Raw genomic sequence first — 19,684 nt, forward strand, 5'->3', positions numbered from 1 at the left:
AGGTTAGAGCTCACTGTGGGCAGGGAATGTGACTGCTTATTGTCATTATGTACTCCCCCAAGCACTTAGTACAGTGCTCTGCACACAGTAAACACCCAATAAACACGATTGAATTAATGGTCATTGTCCTGTCACTAGTGACCTGGATTTTGGTCCTGAAAGTCTATGACAGCCCTTCCTAGAAACCTCTCTTCTGGGTCCAGCCGCGAAGCTTGTTCTGGACAGGGCGGATATCGCGATCTCCCTTATGCTCCAGGTGCCGTTAGGTCTTGGCCCTAGTAGAGCCTTTTGGGACGTTGAGGCCAGAGACCTGCCCAAGCTGGGCTCAGATCAGCCCATAAAGGCCAGCCTCACAGGCTCCCCTGAATCTGATGGGGTCGGAACTCTCCCTCCCCCGCACCACCTTTTGGGGGCCTATTTTGGGCCGAAGAGATTCGGGATTCCACAGAACATGAACTTTTGCCCGAGCCCATCCGGGACAGAAGCGGCTCACGGGGATGGCTGTGAAAGCACAGCAGCACCCCAGAATCGTGAGACCTGGGTTCGGACCAGACCCGATCTCCACGGCCCGGCAATTGACCTCCCGGGAGCTAATTAATTAAATGTTAAGAGATTTGGAGACGGCTTCTCCCGCAAAGGGGTCAAGTAGTAATAGTAGGAGAGAGATGATGTTTGTTCAACTACTGAGTGCAGGGCCTTGTTCTAAGGGCTAGGGTAAATGCAAATTAATTATTAGAAATATCCATACTATCCCCCCTTCCTGTTAGAGACATTACAGACACCCCTGAATTACTCGTTTCTGTGGTCGTCCCCACTGACCTCACTCTCCTCTCACTTCCTGCAGTCCGGGTGGCTAGAAGAAACTGATTTTGATTTCGGTTTCTAGTTAGTGTGATGGTACAGGTTTACTTGCCGACTAAACATACTCACCCTTTCCTCCTTCCCGCTCTCCCAGCCCCTCCAGGGTTTTGAAGAACAGAACTGAAACGCTAAGGGCGTCTTCCCCATCCCGTTTCCCAAGGCTTTGGAGCCGGAAGCCCAGCCCACGGGGATGGCAGAGGGGAGAGAACGGGAGACGGACACTTCCCTGGGTGCTTTCAAAGGAAAGCCTTTTTATTATTTCCATCATTCTCGGGGTTCCCTCACGCCTTGCCCCCACCCCGTCAGATTAGGAAAACCCTCCACTGAGGTGAGCTTGCTTTCCATCTGCCCGAAACTGGTGGAAACCTTTCCCGAACGTGGATCGCTGCAGGGGAGTAACTACATTCTCCTGTCCCGTTCACTATAAATTAAAAAATAAAGACACTCCCCCCCCCACACACACACTCACACACACACTCACACTCACACAACCCCCACCCAGTCATAAAAACCGATCCCGAAATGACGTGAGAAGGCGGCCCCGGGGAACCAGCGTGTGGCTCTGGGCTAGGGGGTGAGGGCTGGTTTGTAAAACCAAACCTGAAATGTGTCTCCCGACTGGGAGACCCTCTTCCCCTCCTCCTATCTACCCACTCCTCCCCAGGTATGGCTCCAGCCCCCCGCTGCGGCAGATCCTTGGGGGGGGTCTCAGGGAAGAAAACCCTGTAACTGAAGTAGGCAGCGCAGCCAGCACTGGATCCCAGCAGAAAGAACCGTGGGAGAGGCAAGGTTGAATTAAAGCTTGTGGCAATAAAGGGGACCTGAGGTTCGCGGGGGTGGGAGTCCCTTCCTGGGGCTCGTAAGACACCAGGGTGCAGGGAGAATGCCTGAGGTTCACCTTCGCGGGGAGAATAAGAGAGGGTGTCTTCTGGAGGGACGTAGACGCGGTCAGTTTTGCCCTGAGAAGAGGATTTGGGTGGGGGTGGGGGGTTCTAGTCTACGTGGTGAGCGTCGCCTGTGTCCGCGCTCGGAGGAAGAGGAAGCCGAGACGGCTTTGACCGACCCAAGCTCGGTGGGAAATCCTGGAGGCCGGCAGGGCCCCGAGCCGCCGTCCCCGTCCTCTGTGCTCCGTCGAGAAGACTCGGGGGATTCCGTGATTCCCGCCCACTATTGGGAGAGGTGGGACCCCTTTCTGAAGTGGGGGGAAATTAAAAAAAAAAAAAAAGGAGCTGAGGGAAAGGGGAGGGAGCAGTCGTGTCCCAAGTTCACAAGGTAGCTCCGAGGAGAGCTGGCGACGATCCGAACTCATCGGCGAGGGATTAAGGGGGACCCCCGCGCTCTTCCCCGAGGCTCCCCGGCACTCACGGCCCTTCGGTCCTCTGTCGACGTGGTAGAAAAATGGCGGGTCTTTGTAGTCGCCGTTTGCCGGCCTTCTACTGACAAATCCTCCAGCCCTCCTCCCCGCCACTCAATCCTGTACGATCAGATCGTCCTCTTCCTCCTCGTCTTCCTCGTCTTCCTCCTCCTCCTCCTCCGCCGCTAGCTCCTCAAGGCCCAGGGACAGCTCCTCCTCTTCTTCCTCCTCTTCATCCAGACAGACCACGACCTCCGCCGGCTCGGGCGAGCGGGAGTAAAACCAGTCCAGCACCCTCTGGGGAGGCAGCCCCGATTCCTGGCTGAGGCGCGGGAGGTCATCCTCCCTCAGCTGCTGGTGGGCCGCCCAGTACCGTTCCAGGGGGCGCGTGTCCGGGGTCCTGGCCCGCTCGGGCGCGGGGTGGGCCGGCGGGGGCGGGCCGGGGTCCAGGAGGCCGGGGGGCGGGCCGGGTACCGCGTTGTCCCGGAACCACTTGAGCTGCCCGTGCTTCAGGGCGTAGCGGGTGTCGCCGAACCACTGGATGATCTCGGCCCGCGGCAGGCCGGTCATCGCCTCCAGCTGGCAGTAGTCCTCGCGCCGCGCCCACTGGCATCGCAGGAAGAAGGACTTGAGGACGGCCAGCTGCTCTTTGGTCTTCCGCCTCACCTTGCGCTGGGGCTGGGAGTAGGGGAAGAAGTCCTCGGCGGGGCCGGGCCGGGCCGGCCTCGGCGGGGGCAGCGGCCCCTGGGGCCACGCCGGCTCCAGGTGAGGGGGTAGCCCCTGTTCCGGGGGGGACGGCGGCGGCTCCGGGGGTCTGCAGAAGGTCGCTCCGTCTGTCGATACCTGAGAGGAAGAAGAGGAGGAGGAGGACGAGGAGGACGAGGACGAGGAGGACGAAGAGGAGGAGGACGAAGATGACGGAGGGGTGAGCGGCAGGGGCTCCCGCTTGCCTCCACCGGCCGGCAGCGAGACGGGCGGATGGGGCAGGCCGTAGGCCGCGGAGTGGGCCCAGGCGGCAGCGCCGGGGTCGTGCTCCTGGCAGTCGGACCCTCCGCCCTTCAGTTCCTCGGAGAGGTCCCCGGGTCGCTCCTGCCAGAGGTCAGGCTGGAGAGGGGAGTGCGAGGCCCCGCTTTCGGGGGCCCCTGGGTGCTCCTTGGCCTTCTGGTGGCTCGGGGCCGAGGTCCCGCGGGGATCCTCCGCGTCCATCTTCGGCCTCTTCACCCGAGGGAGCTCCCGGGGGGCGAGGGGGGCGGGCGGGGGCCCGGCCCGGGATCCGGGAGGCTCCTCGGGGGGCCCGGGGGCCGGGGCGTCGCCCCCGGGGGACCGCCAAGTGTGGGGGGTGAACGAGAGGAGCGACTTGAAGTGGAGCTGGTCCCGGCGGTAGACGACCCGGGCCCGCGTCTCCTCGATCTCCTCGGACGACCAGCTGATCCCGCAGCGGAGCCGCTGGGCCATGAACCACGTCTTGACCTTCTCCATCTGCAGCCCGTAGCGCAGGCAGAGCAGGGCGATGTCGGCCAGGCTCGGGTAGGGGAAGAAGCTGAACGTGCGGAGCAGGTGCTCGTTGCCGTCCAGCTCGCTGGTCTGGGCCGCCTGGGTCCACACCAGCTGCAGCTCCTCCGAGATCGGCGGGAGGCAGATGAGTCCGGCCAGGGGGCTGGCGAAGCCATTGGCTTCTTTGTTGGGGGGCATGGCTCTCCGGGCCCGAGTCCCTCTGGGACGCCTGCAACCGAGACGGGGGAAACGGTCAAACGTTTAGGCCGCCCGCCCGGCTTCTCGCGCCCCCTGACCGCCACGATAAGCCGTCGCCTGACCCGGGCCGGGAAGGGGAGAGGTCCAGCCTGGAGCCTCGAGGCTGAGGACGTCAAGAGACGGTGACGATGCGTTAAGCGCCAACTCTGTACCGAGCGCCGGGGTCCGGACACGGGACGACCACGTCGGACACGGTCTCTGTCCCTCACCGGGCCCCCGGCTACTTTTGTTCATTCAATCGTATTTATTGAGTGCCTACTCTGTGTTGGGAGAGCACAACAATAAACAGGCTGGCATTTCCTCCTTTGCCTCGAGCCAGGAGGGACCCCTCTGGGCCCAAAAGCCAAAGGTCACTGGGTGATGGGCGGCTTAGCGGCCGAGACGCTCCAGGGTCTGTGACAGGCAGGAGAGGGGACTGGAAAGGAGGCAGAACGCTTAAATGTGGTGGGACACTCCGGACCCACCCGCCTGGCCCAACCACACTCCCCTCTCCTTACTTCTCGACCCCCTTCCCCACATTCACACCTCTTCCCACCCCCATCTTCCTACAGATGAAGAATCATCAATCGTACTTACTGAGCGCTGACCATGTCCACAACACCTTCACCGTAGTACTGTGTACTAAGCGCTTGGGAGAGTACAACGTAAGAGTTGGTAGACACGCTCCCTACCCACAATGAACTTACAGTCTAGAAGGATGGTGGCTGGGACAAGAGAGGCGGGAAGTTCTGCGCGTCACAGTAATAATTGCGATATGTGTTAAGCGCACTGGTGTGGCTACCAGACAGTCAAGCTGGATGTCCTGATAACGTCCAACTGCCTTCAACCCAGGTTGTGACATTATTACTCTCATTAGCAATAATAATAATAATAGTAGTACTTGTTAAGCGTACTTGACTTTCGAAAATCCTTTAGGGTTGTCCCGCTCCGGACGGGGGTGCGGGACACCGTCCTCTAGACTCTACGCTTGTCGCGGGCAGGGAGTGTCTGTTCTACTGCACTCTCCCTCAAGCGCTTAGTACAGAGCTCCGCACACAGTGAGCGCTCAAGACCGTGAGCCCGTCACCGGGCAGGGATTGTCTCTATCTGTGGTCGAACTGTATATTCCAAGCGCTCGGTGCGGTGCTCCGCACACAGCGAGCGCTCAATAAATATAACTGACTGGGGAAGCCGACGCGGTGCTCCGAAAAGCCCCCGGTTCCCCCGCTTCCTTCCTCCCTCCTCTGAAGGGGCTCGGGGTTCCCACCCGTCCCTTCTGAAATGGCAAGTCTCCGTCCCCGAGGCGGGGAAGGGAGGAGGGGAAGGGCAGCAGACGGCGGATACCTGTTTCCGGCCAGGACCAAAGGCTCTCCCGCCGCGTGTCCGCTCGGGATCCAACACCTGATGGGAGACAAGTGGCCGGTCAGGCAGGGTTGCATTTCCCCACTCCTCCGGCTCAGGCACACATACGAAGGTCACGTGTGTTGGGGGTGCGGGGGAGAGGGAGGGTTCTTCCACAATGTCAGGAGGAACAAAGGTTAACCCCTCCCCCTCTTCAGCCTTTGTCTCCTCCGGCTGCTCCAGCGGATCTCTAGGGAGCCCCCGGGGGCTCACCCGGGCCGCATTTGGGCTAGGAACTCTTTCCACTTCCTGTGGGCAAGCCCCAAGTTTCTCAGCAGCGCCGGTGACACCTCCCAGACCTTAAGCACTTCCCTGTAAACAATCTCCCTCCCCTCCACAAAAAAATTAAAACACGGGCATTAAAAGGGCAGGCGGTGGATTTCCTCCCTAGTCGGTGCAGATCTCGAGCCCCGGTTCCTGCAGGCTGAGTCTCATTTTTAGCTCTTGGGCTTCCCGGACATGTTTCTTCTCCTAAGTTTTCCCTTCCAACCTTTTTACCCCAAGGGATCCCCTTGAATGTATTTATCGTGATGATGTTGTCTTGTTTTTGTCTGCTTGTCTCCCCCGATTAGACTGTGAGCCCAACATTGGGCAGGGATTGTCTCTATCTGTTGCCTAATTGGCCATTCCAAAGGCTCAGTACAGTGCTCTGCACACAGTAAGCGCTCAATAAATACCACTGAATGAATTTGGTCAGCAGTGTTCACCTGCTTTCTGAGCCCGTCCAAACTCCCATGGACAGAATTGGAACCCAGCACTGCGGGATCCCTGTCCCCCAAGTCAGAGCCTGATCTGCGCTCCCCTCCCCTGCTCCTCAGTGGCTGGGGGAGAGAGAACGCAGCAGGCCTGGGTTCTAATTCCGGCTCCGCCACTTGCCTGCTGTGTGATCTTGGGCAAGTCCCTTTGTTTCTCAGTGCTTCGCTCCCTGCTCTCTCTCTGACTGTGAGCCGCTTGGGGGGCAGAGACTGTTTCATCTGATTTTATCTTACCCCAGTGCTCGGCACATAGTAAGTGCTTAACAAATACCCCAAGGCAACTGTGGTTCCACTAAACTGCCAGTGCAAGTGCTCCCTTCCACTCAAGAGATGGGTTCTAATCCCGAGGCCGCCACTTAATAATAATGACGGCATTTGTTAAGCGCTTACTATGTGCAAAGCACTGTTCTAGGCGCTGGGGGGATACAAGGTGATCGGGTTGGCCCATGTGGAGCTCACAGTCTTCATCCCCATTTTAGAGATGTCACTGAGGCTCAGAGAAGTGAAGTGACTTGCCCAAAGTCACACAGCTGACAAGTGGCGGAACTGGATTAGAACCCATGACCTCTGACTCCCAAGCCCGTGCTCCTTCCACTGAGCCACGCTGCTTCTCTGTCCGCCGGGTGACCCTTGGCAAGTCACTTCACTTCCTCTATGCCTCAGTTACCTCTTCTAATAATGGAGATTAAACCTTATTCCCTCTACTAAGATTGTGAGCTCCAGGTGGGATGGGGATTGTGTCCAACCTGATTAACTTGTATCTCCCCCAGGGCTTAGTACAGTGCTTGGCACGGAGTAAGTGCTTAAGTAGTACCTAAAAAAAAAAAAAAGGTAAGGTTGGGCAGCCCCTTGAGGCCAGGATAACCTCTCAAGAATAATACTAATACTAATAACAATTGTGGTATTTTTTAAGTGCTATGTGATAAGCTTTGTTCTAAGCGCTAGGATAGATACAAGGTAATCAGGTTGGACACAGTCCATGTCCCTCAAGGGGCTCACAATCTTGATCCCCATTTTATAGATGAGGCAACTGAGGCACAGGGAAGTTAAGTGACTTGTCCAAGGTCACACAGCAGATATGTGGCGGAGCCAGGATTAGAACCCATGACCTCTGACTCCCAGGCCCGCGGTCTTTCCATCCCCTTGATTCTATTTATCGTGATTATGTTGTCTTGTTTTTGTCCGTCTGTCTCCCCCGATTAGACTGTGAGCCCGTCAATGGGCAGGGACTGTCTCTATCTGTTGCCGAATTGTATATTCCAAGCGCTTAGTACAGTGCTCTGCACATAGTAAGTGCTCAATAAATAAATACTATTGAATGAATTAGGCCGGGCTGCTTCTCCGAAAAACACAACTGGGCCAGCCTGAGGATTAGCCAAAGCTCTTGGTCTGCGCAGAGCCTGGAAAGGCAGTTGTCTTGGGAGAGGCATGTGTAAAAATCCAAATAATTAGGGGATGGTTGAGGAGAGGAGAATCCTGACTCCTGTTGAATCCATGAGGTGAGAAGAAGAGAGGATGGACTTTTGGATTCTGGAATAATCATTCATTCAATAGTATTTATTGAGCGCTCACTATGTGCAGAGCACTGTACTAAGCGCTTGGAATGTACAATTCGGCAACAGATAGAGACAATCCCTGCCCACTGATGGGCTTAAATCCAGATTGATTGATCGGTGAACCCCAAACCCCCAGTACTACTTGGGCCAAATAAGGTAAGAAATAACAGATGAGTCGGTCCGGGAGCAATGCAGGCTGGAAACCTGGGGAGGGGAAAGGAGGCTGGGATACAAAGGGAAGGGGTCTTAACCCACACCCCTTTTCCATGAAGATTTAGGAAGGATAAGAAGCAGAGAAGCAGCGTGGCCTAGTGGATAGAGCACGGGCCTGGGAGTCAGAAGGACCTGGGTTCTAATCCTGGCTCTGCCACCTGTCCGCTGTGTGACCTTGGGCAAGTCACTTCACTCCACTGGGCTCCATCTATAAAATGAGGATTGAGACTGTGAGCCCCACATGGGACAGGGACTGCCTTGTATCTACCCAGTGCTTAGAATTACGCTTGACACACAGTAAGTGCTAAAGAAATATCATCATTATTATTATTATTATTATGAGGTCCCTGTTAGGCACGAGGAGGTTAAAGCGGTGAAAGCTCGGGCTAGGGTGAGAAGGCCCGGATTCCTTCTCTCAGTCGGGCTTCTTCCTACAGTCAGGATTGATCCACGATTAGGGTCCCTTCTCCCCTCAGCACCTCTTCACCCGCCCATCCGGTCCTTCGGCCGGAGAGGGAGGAAGAAAAGAGAAAAGATGTGGAGGTCCGGAATTTAAATAATCCAAATAAGCTGCCCCCTTCCACAGAGCTTAGATGAGATCCAGTGTGGTCTAATGGAAAGAGCCCGGGGTTGGGAATCAGAGGCCCTGGGTTCTGATCCTGACCTGCCGACTGGATGAAGAAGATGATGATGATGATGATGACGACGACGGTACTTGTTAGAGCTTGTAGTACGTGCCAAACACTGTTCTAAGCGCTGGGGTAGATACCAGTTAACCACGTTGGACGCAGCCCCTGTCCCACACGGGGCTCCCACTCTGCAGATGAGGTGACGGGCACAGAGAAGTGACTTGCCAAAGTCACGTAGGAGACAAATGGCAGAGCTGAGATCAGAACCTAGGTCCTCTTGACTCCCGGTGATCTTAGGTAAGTCGCTGAACATCTCTGTGCCTCAGTTTCCTCATCTGTAAAATGGGGATTAAATACCTGCTCTCCCTCTGTGAACCCCAAGTGGGGCAGGGACTGTGTCCGACTTGATTATCTCGCATCGAGCCCGGGATCTGGTTCAGTGTTTGGCACACGATAAGTGCTTAAACCTCACTATTATTCATTTATTTTGGAAAGGGGGGGGGCGAGGGCTAGAAAAACCTAGAAAAAATTGTGGATTTTTTTTCCATTCCGTTCTCTCTCTGGGCCTTTACATTTCCATGACATGGCCATGATCTACGGCGTTTCCCCCCGACACACTCCCACCCCAGACCCTGGAACCTTTCCACCCAGATTGTGGGACCCTCCCCGGACTCCAGGCTGGGAAACACTTCAGGCAAGCTAGAGGAATTTGGTTTGGAGAGGGGAGGAAACCACAGACCACATCCAGGGGCTGATTCACGAAAAACACACCACCAACACTTAGGGCAGGCCCTATCAGTGAACGAAGCAGGGGGCTGGCACCGGGGCACGCCATCGGCACTATTTTGGGCGAACGGCAGAAAAGTTGGTAGGGGCACGGAGGTGGGGGGAACAGAAGCAAGAACAAGGGGGCGGTGAGGCAAGGAAGCCACGGGATCAAAGCGGACGAGGAATAAGAAACGGGCAGCTTCACCAAGTAATAATGATGATGGTCTTTGTTAAGCGCTTACTATGTGCCCAGCACTGTTCTAAGCGCCGGGGTAGACACCAAGTAATCAAGTTGTCCCCCGTGGGGTTCACAGTCCTAATCCCCTTTTTACAGATGAGGTAACTGAGGCACAAAGATGTTATGTGGCTTGCCCAGGTCACAGCAGACAAGTGGCGGAGCAGGGATGGGAAGCAGCATTGCCTAGTGGATAGAGCCCGGGGCCTGGGAGTCGGGAGGATCTGTGTTCTAATCCCGGCTCTGCCATGGGTCTGCTGTGTGTGACCTTGGGCAAGTCACTTCACTTCTCTGGGCCTCAGTTACCTCATCTGTAAAATGGGGATTAGGATTGGGAGCCCCGTGTGGGACAGGGACTGCGACCCACCTGATCAGCTTGTATCTACTCTAGCGCTTAGAACACGACAGTAAGTGCTTAAATACCATCATTTTTTTTCTTTATTTTCCAGCTCAGCTATTTCCATAAGCAAAGGTGTCAGTTTATTGAGGATTTGGATTGGATTTGCCTCTCCCCAAAACCCAGCGGGGAAGATGGCTAGATAGCCTCAGCCTCCCACCCCCTAAGAGCAACTTCTCTGATGAGCTGGTCCCACGTTCCTCTCAACTAGAGCAAGGAAGGGGACCCCGAGCCTCCATTTCGGGATTGAATCTTGGTCAGAGAGAGGGAAAGAGAGTCGAGAAGGTAGTTTTCGGAAACTAAGCCGGGCAAAGTTCCCCCAGCCCCCCTTCCACCTTCCTGTCTCCCCACCTTCCAGGGAGAAGGGGACTAAGGGGAGGTTCTGTTGGCACCTGGAGAAATTGGGGAACGCAGCCGGATCCGGTGGGCAAGTCACATAAGAGTATTTGTTAAGCTCTGGCGCAGCGTGACTTGGTGGAAAGAGCCCGGGCTCGGGAGTCAGAGGACGAGGGTATTAATCCGGCCTGCACCACCTGTCTGCTGTGCGACCTTGGGCAAGACACTTCACTTCTCTGGGCCTCTGTTCCCTCATCTGTAAAATGGGAATTAAGACTGTGAGCCCCACGAGGGACATCCCGATGACCGTAGAAAGGAGCTTGGCACATAGTAAGTGCTTAAGAAATGCCATAATAATAATACTACAAGATAATTTGGTTGGTCACATCCCTCGTGGGGTAACTCTGGCCCAGTTAACTGACTGTCCCGTTTTGGGGTGAGGTGGAAGGTAACATAAGAGGGAAGCAGCGTGGCTCAGTGGAAAGAGCCTGGGCTTCGGAGTCGGAGGTCACGGGTTCGGCTCCCGGCTCCGCCACTCGTCAGCTGTGTGACTGTGGGCGAGTCACTTCACTTCTCTGTGCCTCAGTGACCCCATCTGGAAAATGGGGATGAACTGTGAGCCTCCCGTGGGACCACCTGATGACCCTGTATCTCCCCCCAGCGCTTAGGACAGTGCTCTGCCCAGAGTAAGCGCTTAACAAATACCAACATTATTATAAGAGCTGGGCTTAGGTGGGGCTGGGTCCCGATCCTCAAGTTTTTACTCCACGGGATATGTGGGAAGCGGGGAAGGATACGAGGAAGCGTGGGGCCTGGAAAGCGGTTTAAGCCCCTGCCTTCCAGGATTGGAGAAGCAGTCCGTCCCCCCGTCCTTCCCTGCACTAGGACCTTCACCTTCCCAGGAGATCCCGGACTCAGTTTCCACCCCCACCCGGGGTGGGAGAGGCGGGAACAGGATAAGGTTCCCCGAAATTCCCAACCCTCCCCGCTCCAGGATCGGAGAAGCCGCCCCACCCCGTCCTTCCCGGGATTCGGACCTTCACCCTTCCGGGGGCCCCGGCCTCAGTTTCCACCCCCGCCCGGGGTCAGAGAGGAGGAGGGGACGGGACAAAGTTCTCCCAACTTCGCCGCCGTCCCCGCTCCCCGGGAGAAGCCCCGGCCCGGGAGGGGGAGACGGGGGGGGGGAGGCTGGAGCGGGGGCCGGGCCGGGCCGGAGAGAAGTTTGTGCGTGGGCCGGGAGGCGCCCGGCGCCGAGGCCGAGGCCCGGCCCGTAGTAGGCGCCTCCCAAGGCCCGCCGTGGCTGGGGGGGGGGGGGAGCTCGGGGTCAAGGGTCACTCACCTGGGCGCGGCGGCCCGGACGGCGGGGGCGGGGAGGCGCGGGGAGGCGCAGCGAGAGGAGGAGGCGCGACGCGGCGCGGCGGGCAGCTGGTCCGGGCCCCACCGCCCCCGGCCCCCGGCCCGCCCTCTGCCCCCGACCAGCCGGGCTCCACCTGGGGGAGGGGAGGGGAGGGGAGGGCAGGGGGAGGGAGAGGGGGCGGGGCCGGGGCGGGGGCGGGGCCCCGCTGCGATTGGTGCTCCGGCGGTGGGGGCGGCTCAGCCATTGGCTGCGCGGGGGCGGGGGCGGGGCCGTTGACCCCGGGGAGAGACACAGGCGGGGGGGGGAGGGGGGCGGGGACAGCGCCGACCTATTGCGCGCGCGCGCAGGCGCGCTCTCTCTCTTTCTCTCTCTCCCTCCTCCCCCCCACTTCCCCCTCTCTCTTTCTCTCTCCCCTTCTCCTCCCCCCCCCCCCTCTCTCTCTCTCTCTCTCTCTCTCTCTCTCTCTCTCTCTCCCTCCCCCCCTCCCTCCCCCCCTCCCCTCCCCCCTTTTCTCTCTCTCTCTGTCCTCCTCCCTCCTCCCTCTCTCCCCCCCTTCTCTCTCTCTCCCCCCCTTTCCCCCCTCCTCTCTCTCCCCTCTCCTCCCTCTCCCCCCCTTCTCCCTCTCTCCCCTCCTCTACCTCCCCCCTCCCCTCCTCTGCCTCCCCCCTCCCCTCTTTCCCCTCTCCCCCCCTCCTCCCCCTCCTTTCTCTCTCTCCTTCTCTCCCTCTCCTCCCCCCTCCTTTCTCTCTCTCCTTCTCTCCCTCCCCCCTTCCCCTCCTCTCCTTTTTCTCTCTCCCTCTCCCCCCTTCCCCTCTCTTTCCCCTCCTCTCCTTTCTCCCCCCTTCTCTCTCTCTTCCCCCCTCTCCCTTTCATTCATTCATTCATTCAATAGTATTGAGCGCTTACTATGTGCAGAGCACTGGACTAAGCGCTTGGAATGCACAACTGGGCAACAGAGAGAGCCCATCCCTGCCCAATGACGGGCTCACAGTCTAAACGGGGGAGAGAGGCGGCAAAGCAAAACAGAACAAAACAAAACAAGACAACATCATCAAGATAAATAGAATCAAGGAGACATACACCTTATTAACAAAGTAGATAGGGTAATGAATAATTATCCTCCTCCCCCTTCCCTTTATCTCTCCCCCCCATCTCTCTTCCCCCTCCCTCCTCTGTCTCTCCCCCCACCAATAATAATAATAATGTTGGTATTTGTTAAGCACTTACTATGTGCCAAGCACTGTTCTAAGCACTGGAGTAGATGCAAGGTCCTCAGGTTGTCCCAATTAGGTCTCACAGTCTTCATCCCCCTTTTACAGATGAGGGAACTGAGGCACAGAGAAGTGAAGGGACTTGCCCATGGTCACACAGCTGACAAGCAGCAGAGTGGGGATTAGAACCCATAACCTCTGACTTCCAAGCCTGGGCTCTTTCCACCACACCACACTGCTTCTCCTCTTCTCTTTCTCCCCCCTCGTCCTCTGTCTCTCCCCCCATCTCTCTCTATCTCTCTCTGTCTCTTTCCCTCTCTCTCCTTCCCACCCCTCCCACCCCCCAACCATCACTTAACACCTCCCCCACCATAGGGCATCACTTCCTCGCCCCTTCCCCCACTTAAAAAAATAAATAAATCTGTTCATTCAATAGTATTTATTGAGCGCTTACTATGTGCAGAGCACTGTACTAAGCACTTGGAATGTGCAGTTCAAAGCTTACTATGTGCCAGGCGCTGTACTAAGCGCTGGGGTAGACCCAAGCTAATCAGGTTGGACTGGGTCCACCTCCCACATGGGACTCACGGCCTTCATCCCCATTTTACAGATGAGGGAACTGAGGCCCAGAGAAGATAAACGACTTGCCTACGGTCACACAGCCAAGTGTGCTTTTAGACTGGGAGCTTCTTGTTGGGCAGAGGTTGTCTCTATCTGTTGCTGAATTGTACACTCTAAGCGCTTAATACAGTGCTCTGCACCCGGTAAGCGCTCAATGAATACGATGGAAAGAATGCAAGTGGTGGAGGCGGTATTAGAACCCACATCTTTCTGACTCCTAGGCCTCTCTTCTATCCACTAGGCCGTGCTGCCCAAGCATGTACACGCCTCCACCTGGTATGTCCTCCTTGTTGGGGGGGGGGGGGAGATCAGCCCCGACAGCCCCCTTTGATGAGGGGATGGCTCAAGACCCCCCACCCACCAAATTAGGAAGGAGGAAGAGCCTCTTAGAGGAGGTGGGGGGCACCGGGTGGAAGGAGGAGGGGTCTCGGTGTCAGGGACCCAGCCCTCCTGTAGCCCATTTGATGCCCTCTGGGAGCCTGGGCATCCTCCTGCCCGTTCTTGGGCCTCTGAGTTTCGGGGTAGCACCCCCCCCCCCAACTCTTTTCATCCCCCTGCACCAGGTCTTGACTTAATTTCCTTGAAACTTCCAACCTCCCGTTCCCCCATCCACCTTCAGCCCCTCTCCTGCCTTCATCCGGGGCCTTAATTCATCGCCCAGTGGTCTGCCTGGAGTTGGGGGATCCAGACCTGAACCATAGGAAGGCCCAGGGGTTGGGGGTGGTTTTTTGGGGGCGTAGGGGGGTAACTTACTCAGTCCTCTGCCTCTTGTGAATCCAACTGCTAGGTCTGGGCTTGAGAAAGGGAGCGGGCCGAGCACATGTGATTTAAAAAAACCAAGGGGAGGGGAGAGGAGGGGAGGGGAGGGCTCTTTCAAGAGACAGAGGGCTGGGGTTTTGCAAATCCATCCTCAGCTTTGTCAGGGAGGAGGGGGCTTACAAGTCTCCCCAGCCCCCGGCCGGTTGCTCTCACACAGATGACCGGGCCGTGGGAGCTGCGCCTTGAACCCAAGGCGCAAGGGAGAAAAGGAATCAGGTCAGGCGCTTTGTAATAATAATAATAGTGGCACTGGTTAAGCGCTTACTGGGTGCCAGGCACCGTACTAAGCGCTGGGATGGATAGGAGCAAATCCTTCGCAGCTAATTGGGGTGGGGATGTGGAAGGGGCTTGGGAGAGCCAGATGCCATCGGAGGGGTGGAGACACCGGGAGAGGTGGGGGGAAAATATGGAGCTGAAAAGGGCCACCTTCCTCCAAATCCTGGGTCCAGTCCTCTGGCTCTGCTTTGCTGCCCTTGGGGGAGGGGATGCAGCCAGTTGGGAATAGGGGGGGGGGCTTCGTTTGCAAGACAAAAAGTCCCCCACCCCCTCTTCGTCTGGTCCCCAAAGGGACGATCCTTCACCCCGCTCCTTTTCCCCTTTGGCATTGGTCCCTCCCTCCCTGGCCTGGTGGGAGCCCCAGCAGAGGACAGGCCCCACTTCTCCCCATCTCTAGGAATTGCACACTCCCCAGCGCTCAGTACAGTGCCCTGCCCATTGCGCTCAATAAATACCACTGACTGATTGATCTCTGGGAAGAACTGAATTCGAGGACTGCCGGACAACTCGAAGCTAGGAGAACTAGAGTGTAGCGGTCGAAGGGAGAAGCTTAGTACGAGTATTTTATGTTCCCAAGCGCTTAGTACAGTGCTCTGCGCACAGAAAGCGCTCAATAAATACGATTGAATGAATGATCAATGCAGCTGCAGCGTGGCCTGGGGGAAAGCCCAAAGGCCTGGGTTCTAATCCCCTTCTGCTCCTTGCCTGCTGTGTGTCCCAGGGCCGGTCACTTCACTTCTCTGTGCCTCCAGTCCTTCTGTAAAATGGGGATTAAGACCGTGAGCCCAATGAGGGACAGGGACTGTGTCCAACCTGATTATCTTGCATCTGCCCCCAGCGCTTAGTACAGGGCCCGGTCCACAATAACCGCTTAATATGTCGTTTAAAAAAAAAAAAGGATGCACGGCCTCACCTTTCACTGGCTTCTTACTCCTCGTCCAGAGCTCATTCTTCCGATTTCAAATTCTTTGCGTTCCTGTGATGGGAGGGGCTTCCCGCTGACAGCACAGGTCGTCCACTATGATGTCACCGAAAGGACCTGCCCCTTTTTGGACGCCTCCACCCCCACCCCTGCTGGCCTTGAGCCCCGTTTGAACTTGGACCGTCGGACTGCACCACTAGGGGAGGAAAAGTAGGAGGAGGGCCTTGGTTGGAGGGTTATAATAATAATGTTGGTATTTGTTAAGCGCTTACTATGTGCAGAGCACTGTTCTAAGCGCTGGGGTAGACACAGGGGAATCAGGTTGTCCCACATGGGGCTCACAGTCTTAATCCCCATTTTACAGATGAGGTAACTGAGGCCCAGAGAAGTTAAGTGACTTGCCCACAGTCACACAGCTGACAAGTGGCAGAGCTGGGATTTGAACCCATGACCTCTGACTCCAAAGCCCGTGCTCTTTCCACTGAGCCACACTGCTTCTCTAAGGGTTGACCCTTGATTATTTCATTCATTTACTCGTATTTATTGAGCGCTTACTGTGTGCAGAGCACTGTACTAAACGCTTGGAAAGTACAATTCGGCAACAGAGACAATCCTTTCCCAACAACGGGCTCACAGTCTATTTAACACCCACCCCCTTCCGTGTCTTTCTGTGTTAATAGTAATAATAATAATAATTCTGGTATTTGGTAAGCGATATGTGCCAGACACTTGGGGTGGATTCAAGGAAATCGGGTTGGACACAGTCCCTGTCCCACATAATAATAATGGTATTTGTTAAGCGCTTACTGTGTGCCAAGCACTGTTCTAAGCGCTGGGGGAGATACAAGGTCATCAGGTTGTCCCGCTTGGGGCTCACAGTCTTAATCCCCATTTGACAGATGAGAGAACAGAGGCACAGAGAAGTGAAATGACTTGCCCAAGGCCATGCAGCAGACAAGTGGCAGAGCTGGAATAAGAACCCATGGCCTTCTGCCTCCCAGGCCTGTGCTCTAATAATAATGATGTTGGTATGTGTTAAGTGCTTACTATGTGCAGAGCACCGTTCTAAGAGCTGGGGTAGCTACAGGGTAATCAGGTTGTCCCACATGAGGCTCACAGTTAACCCCCATTTTACAGATGAGGTCACTGAGGCACAGAGAAGTGAAGTGACTCACCCAGCTGACAAGAAGTAGCGTGGCTCAGCGGAAAGAGCCCGGGCTTGGGAGTCAGGTCACGGGTTCGAATCCCAGCTCTGCCACTTAGCTGTGTGACTGTGGGCGAGTCACTTCTCTGGGCCTCAGTGACCTCATCTGTAAAATGGGGATTAAGACTGTGAGCCCCACGTGGGACAACCTGATTACCCTGTAATAATAATAATGTTGGTATTTGTAAAGTGCTTACTATGTGCAGAGCACTGTTCTAAGCGCTGGGATAGATACAGGGTAATGAGGTTCATTCATTCATTCAATAGTATTTATTGAGCGCTTACTATGTGCAGAGCACTGTACTAAGCGTTTAGGCTCAGTCTTAATCCCCATTTTCCAGATGAGGGAACTGAGGCACAGAGAAGTTAAGTGACTCGCCCACAGTCACACAGCTGACAAGCGGCAGAGTTGGGATTCGAACTCATGACCTCTGACTCCCAAGCCCATGTTCTTCCCACTGAGCCACGCTATCCCAGCGCTTAGAGCAGTGCTCTAACATAGAAAGCGCTTAACAAATACCAACATTATTATTATTATTAAGTGGCAGAGGCTTTGTTGGGCAAAGGCTCCTTTCCCTTCCCTTTCCGTTCCACAGGGACCACTTTTCACCCCCTCCCTTCTCCAGGGCTCTTTGGGAAATAGGGAAGGGCGCCCAGCCACCCACTGTGGGATTTTCCAGACTTTAGTTGGCCAGAGTATTTTGGGAAACCCCTGCGACCCTTCTCCCCCTTCCCGCTCCCCCTCCTAGGTTTGGGCCGGGCCCCTGGGAAAGGGATGTAACACAAACAACACAATGGTGATTAAAGTGTCCCAGCTCCGCCCTGTCTGAGTTGAAGGGACTTCCTGTTCCTTTCTACCTGGGGGATGCAGGGACTCATTCTCTTTTCCAGTTGTTTTCACAGAAAGGGCTTGGGGGGCATGGGAAGAACAGGGCCTCAAGGTGGGGGGGCGGGGCGATTCCCCAGGAGAGGGTGTGGAAATAATAACTGTGGAGTTTGTTAAGCACTTTCATTCAGTCAGTCGTATTTATTGAGCGCTTACCGTGTGCAGAGCGCTGTACTAAGCTCTCGGGGAGTACGATTCGGCCACAAATAGAGACAATCCATGCCCACAACGGGCTCACAGTAGAAAAGGGGGAGACAGACATCAAAACAAGTAAACAGGCATCAGTAGCATCGTTATAAATAAGAATTATATATATATATACACATCATTAATATAAATAAATAGAATTATTACTATGTACATATATACACAAGTGCTGGGGGGCAGGGAGGGTGGTAGAGCGAAGGGAGCGAGTTGCGGCGATGGGGAATGGAGGGGGAGCAGAGGAAAAGGGGGGTTTAGTCTGGGAAGGCCTCCTGGAGGAGGTGAGCTCTCAGGAGGGCTTTGAAGGGGGGAAGAGAGTTAGTTTGGCGGACGTGAGGAGGGAGGGCGTTCCAGGCCAGAGGTAGGACGTGAGCCAGGGGTCGACGGCGGGACAGGCGAGAAAGAGGCACAGTGAGAAGGCTAGTGCCAAAGCACTGTCCTAAACGCTGCGGTGGATACAAGCAAATCAGGTTGGACACAGTCCCTGATTCACATGGGGCTCACAGTCTCAATCCCCAGTTTACAAATGAGGTAACTGAGGCACAGAGAAGGTCATTTGCCCAAGGCCACACAGCAGACAAGTGGCAGAGCCAGAAAGGCGTGAATGTGGAGGGGAGGGCAAAAAGCGGGGGTCGCCCTGGAACAGGGAAGCAGCCTGGCCTGATGGCTAGAGCACAGGCCTGGGAATCAGAAGGACCTGGGTTCTAATCCCTGCTCTGCCACTGGTCTGCTGTGTGACTTTGGGTAAGTCACTTCACTTCTCTGGGCCTCATCTGTAAAATAGGGATTAAGACTGTGAGTCCCACCGTGTCCGACCTGATTGCTTTGGAACCACCCCAGCGTTTAGGGCAATACTAATAATAATGTTGGTATTTGTTAAGCACTTACTATGTGCAGAGCACTGTTCTAAGCGCTGGGGTGTATACAGGATGATCAGGTCGTCCCACGTGAGGCTCACAGTCTTCATCCCCATTTTACAGATGAGATCACTGAGGCACAGAGAAGTGAAGTGACTTGCCCGCAGTCACACAGCTGACAAGTGACTGTGTGCCTGGCACATTCATTCAATAGTATTTACTGAGCGCTTCCTATGTGCAGAGCACTGTACTAAGTGCTTGGCACATAGTAAGCGCTTAAGAAATACCACTAGAAAAAAAGAAACCTGAATACACTCCTTTATTTCAGGACGGATTGGGTTTGTGGATTATCTAGATTCAGACTCAAGGTTTCTCCTTCCCCTCCCTTAGGCTCACATGTTTTGAGCCAATTCACCGCTCATTAGCACCTCCACTTAAAGGAGGCCTTAACCTGGTAGAGCTATAGGCCTTTCGCCCCTTTTTAGCAGCTGATAGAAACCTGATTTGATCTAGTTGATCAAAGACAATCTCAGAGACTTAAAGTTTTATTGTGCAGAAGAAGGAAATGGTAAACCACTTCTGTATTTTCACCAGGAAAACTCTATGGAAAGACCACAAAGTCACCATGGATTGGACCCGACTCCACGGCAACTCAAAAAAAAAAGGAAATCTGGGTGGGAATTAAACGACTAAATAATAATGTTGGTATTTGTTAAGCGCTTACTATGTGCAGAACACTGTTCTAAGCGCTGAAATCTAAACCCACAGGTGTGCCTAGGCTGGAGCGTTGAGACCATCGTCTTACAGCCTCAGAGAAGCAGCATGGCCCTGTAGAAAAAACACAAGCCCCGGGAGACTCTGCCGAACCTGGGTTCTAATCCCTGTTCCGTCACTTGCCAGTTTGTGTGACTTTGGACAAGTCACTTCAGTGGAACGAGTCCAGGCTTGGGAGTTGGAGGTCACGGGTTCGAATCCACTCTGCCACTTGTCAGCTGTGTGAGTGTGGGCAAGTCACTTCACTTCTCTGTGCCTCAGTGACCTCATCTGTAAAATGGGGATTAACTGTGAGCCTCACGTGGGACCACCTGCTG

General features: G+C 55.4%; 1 protein-coding gene and 1 long non-coding RNA gene across 3 annotated transcripts; one reads left to right on the top strand and one right to left on the bottom strand.

Annotated features, from left to right (window-relative positions):
* Window positions 1-1,083: 1,083 nt before the first annotated feature.
* Window positions 1,084-15,588, bottom strand: HOMEZ (homeobox and leucine zipper encoding). 2 transcript variants are annotated; one of them, XM_029078147.2, is made up of 3 exons: window positions 15,434-15,588; window positions 5,291-5,347; window positions 1,084-3,938 (listed from the first exon to the last, which is right to left on the bottom strand). In XM_029078147.2, the coding sequence occupies exon 3, from the start codon at window positions 3,905-3,907 to the stop codon at window positions 2,330-2,332; it is 1,578 nt and encodes a 525-aa protein (XP_028933980.1). In that variant the 5' UTR covers window positions 3,908-3,938; window positions 5,291-5,347; window positions 15,434-15,588; the 3' UTR covers window positions 1,084-2,329. The 2 variants fall into 2 exon arrangements, with proteins under 2 accessions (XP_028933980.1, XP_028933981.1); XM_029078148.2 differs by lacking the exon at window positions 15,434-15,588 and adding an exon at window positions 11,576-11,609.
* On the top strand, window positions 15,559-19,293 carry LOC114816177. Its single transcript, XR_003763948.2, has 2 exons — window positions 15,559-15,652; window positions 19,188-19,293. It is a non-coding gene; the product is annotated as an uncharacterized LOC114816177 (long non-coding RNA).
* The last annotated feature ends 391 nt before the right edge of the window (window positions 19,294-19,684 follow it).

The sequence above is a fragment of the Ornithorhynchus anatinus genome, chromosome 13 (genome assembly GCF_004115215.2).
Source record: "Ornithorhynchus anatinus isolate Pmale09 chromosome 13, mOrnAna1.pri.v4, whole genome shotgun sequence".
NCBI lineage: Eukaryota > Metazoa > Chordata > Mammalia > Monotremata > Ornithorhynchidae > Ornithorhynchus > Ornithorhynchus anatinus.

Bases quoted from the DNA above. Each gene is read 5' to 3' on its own strand.
- HOMEZ (XM_029078147.2), bottom strand. From the start codon at position 3,907: ATGCCCCCCAACAAAGAAGCCAATGGCTTCGCCAGCCCCCTGGCCGGA.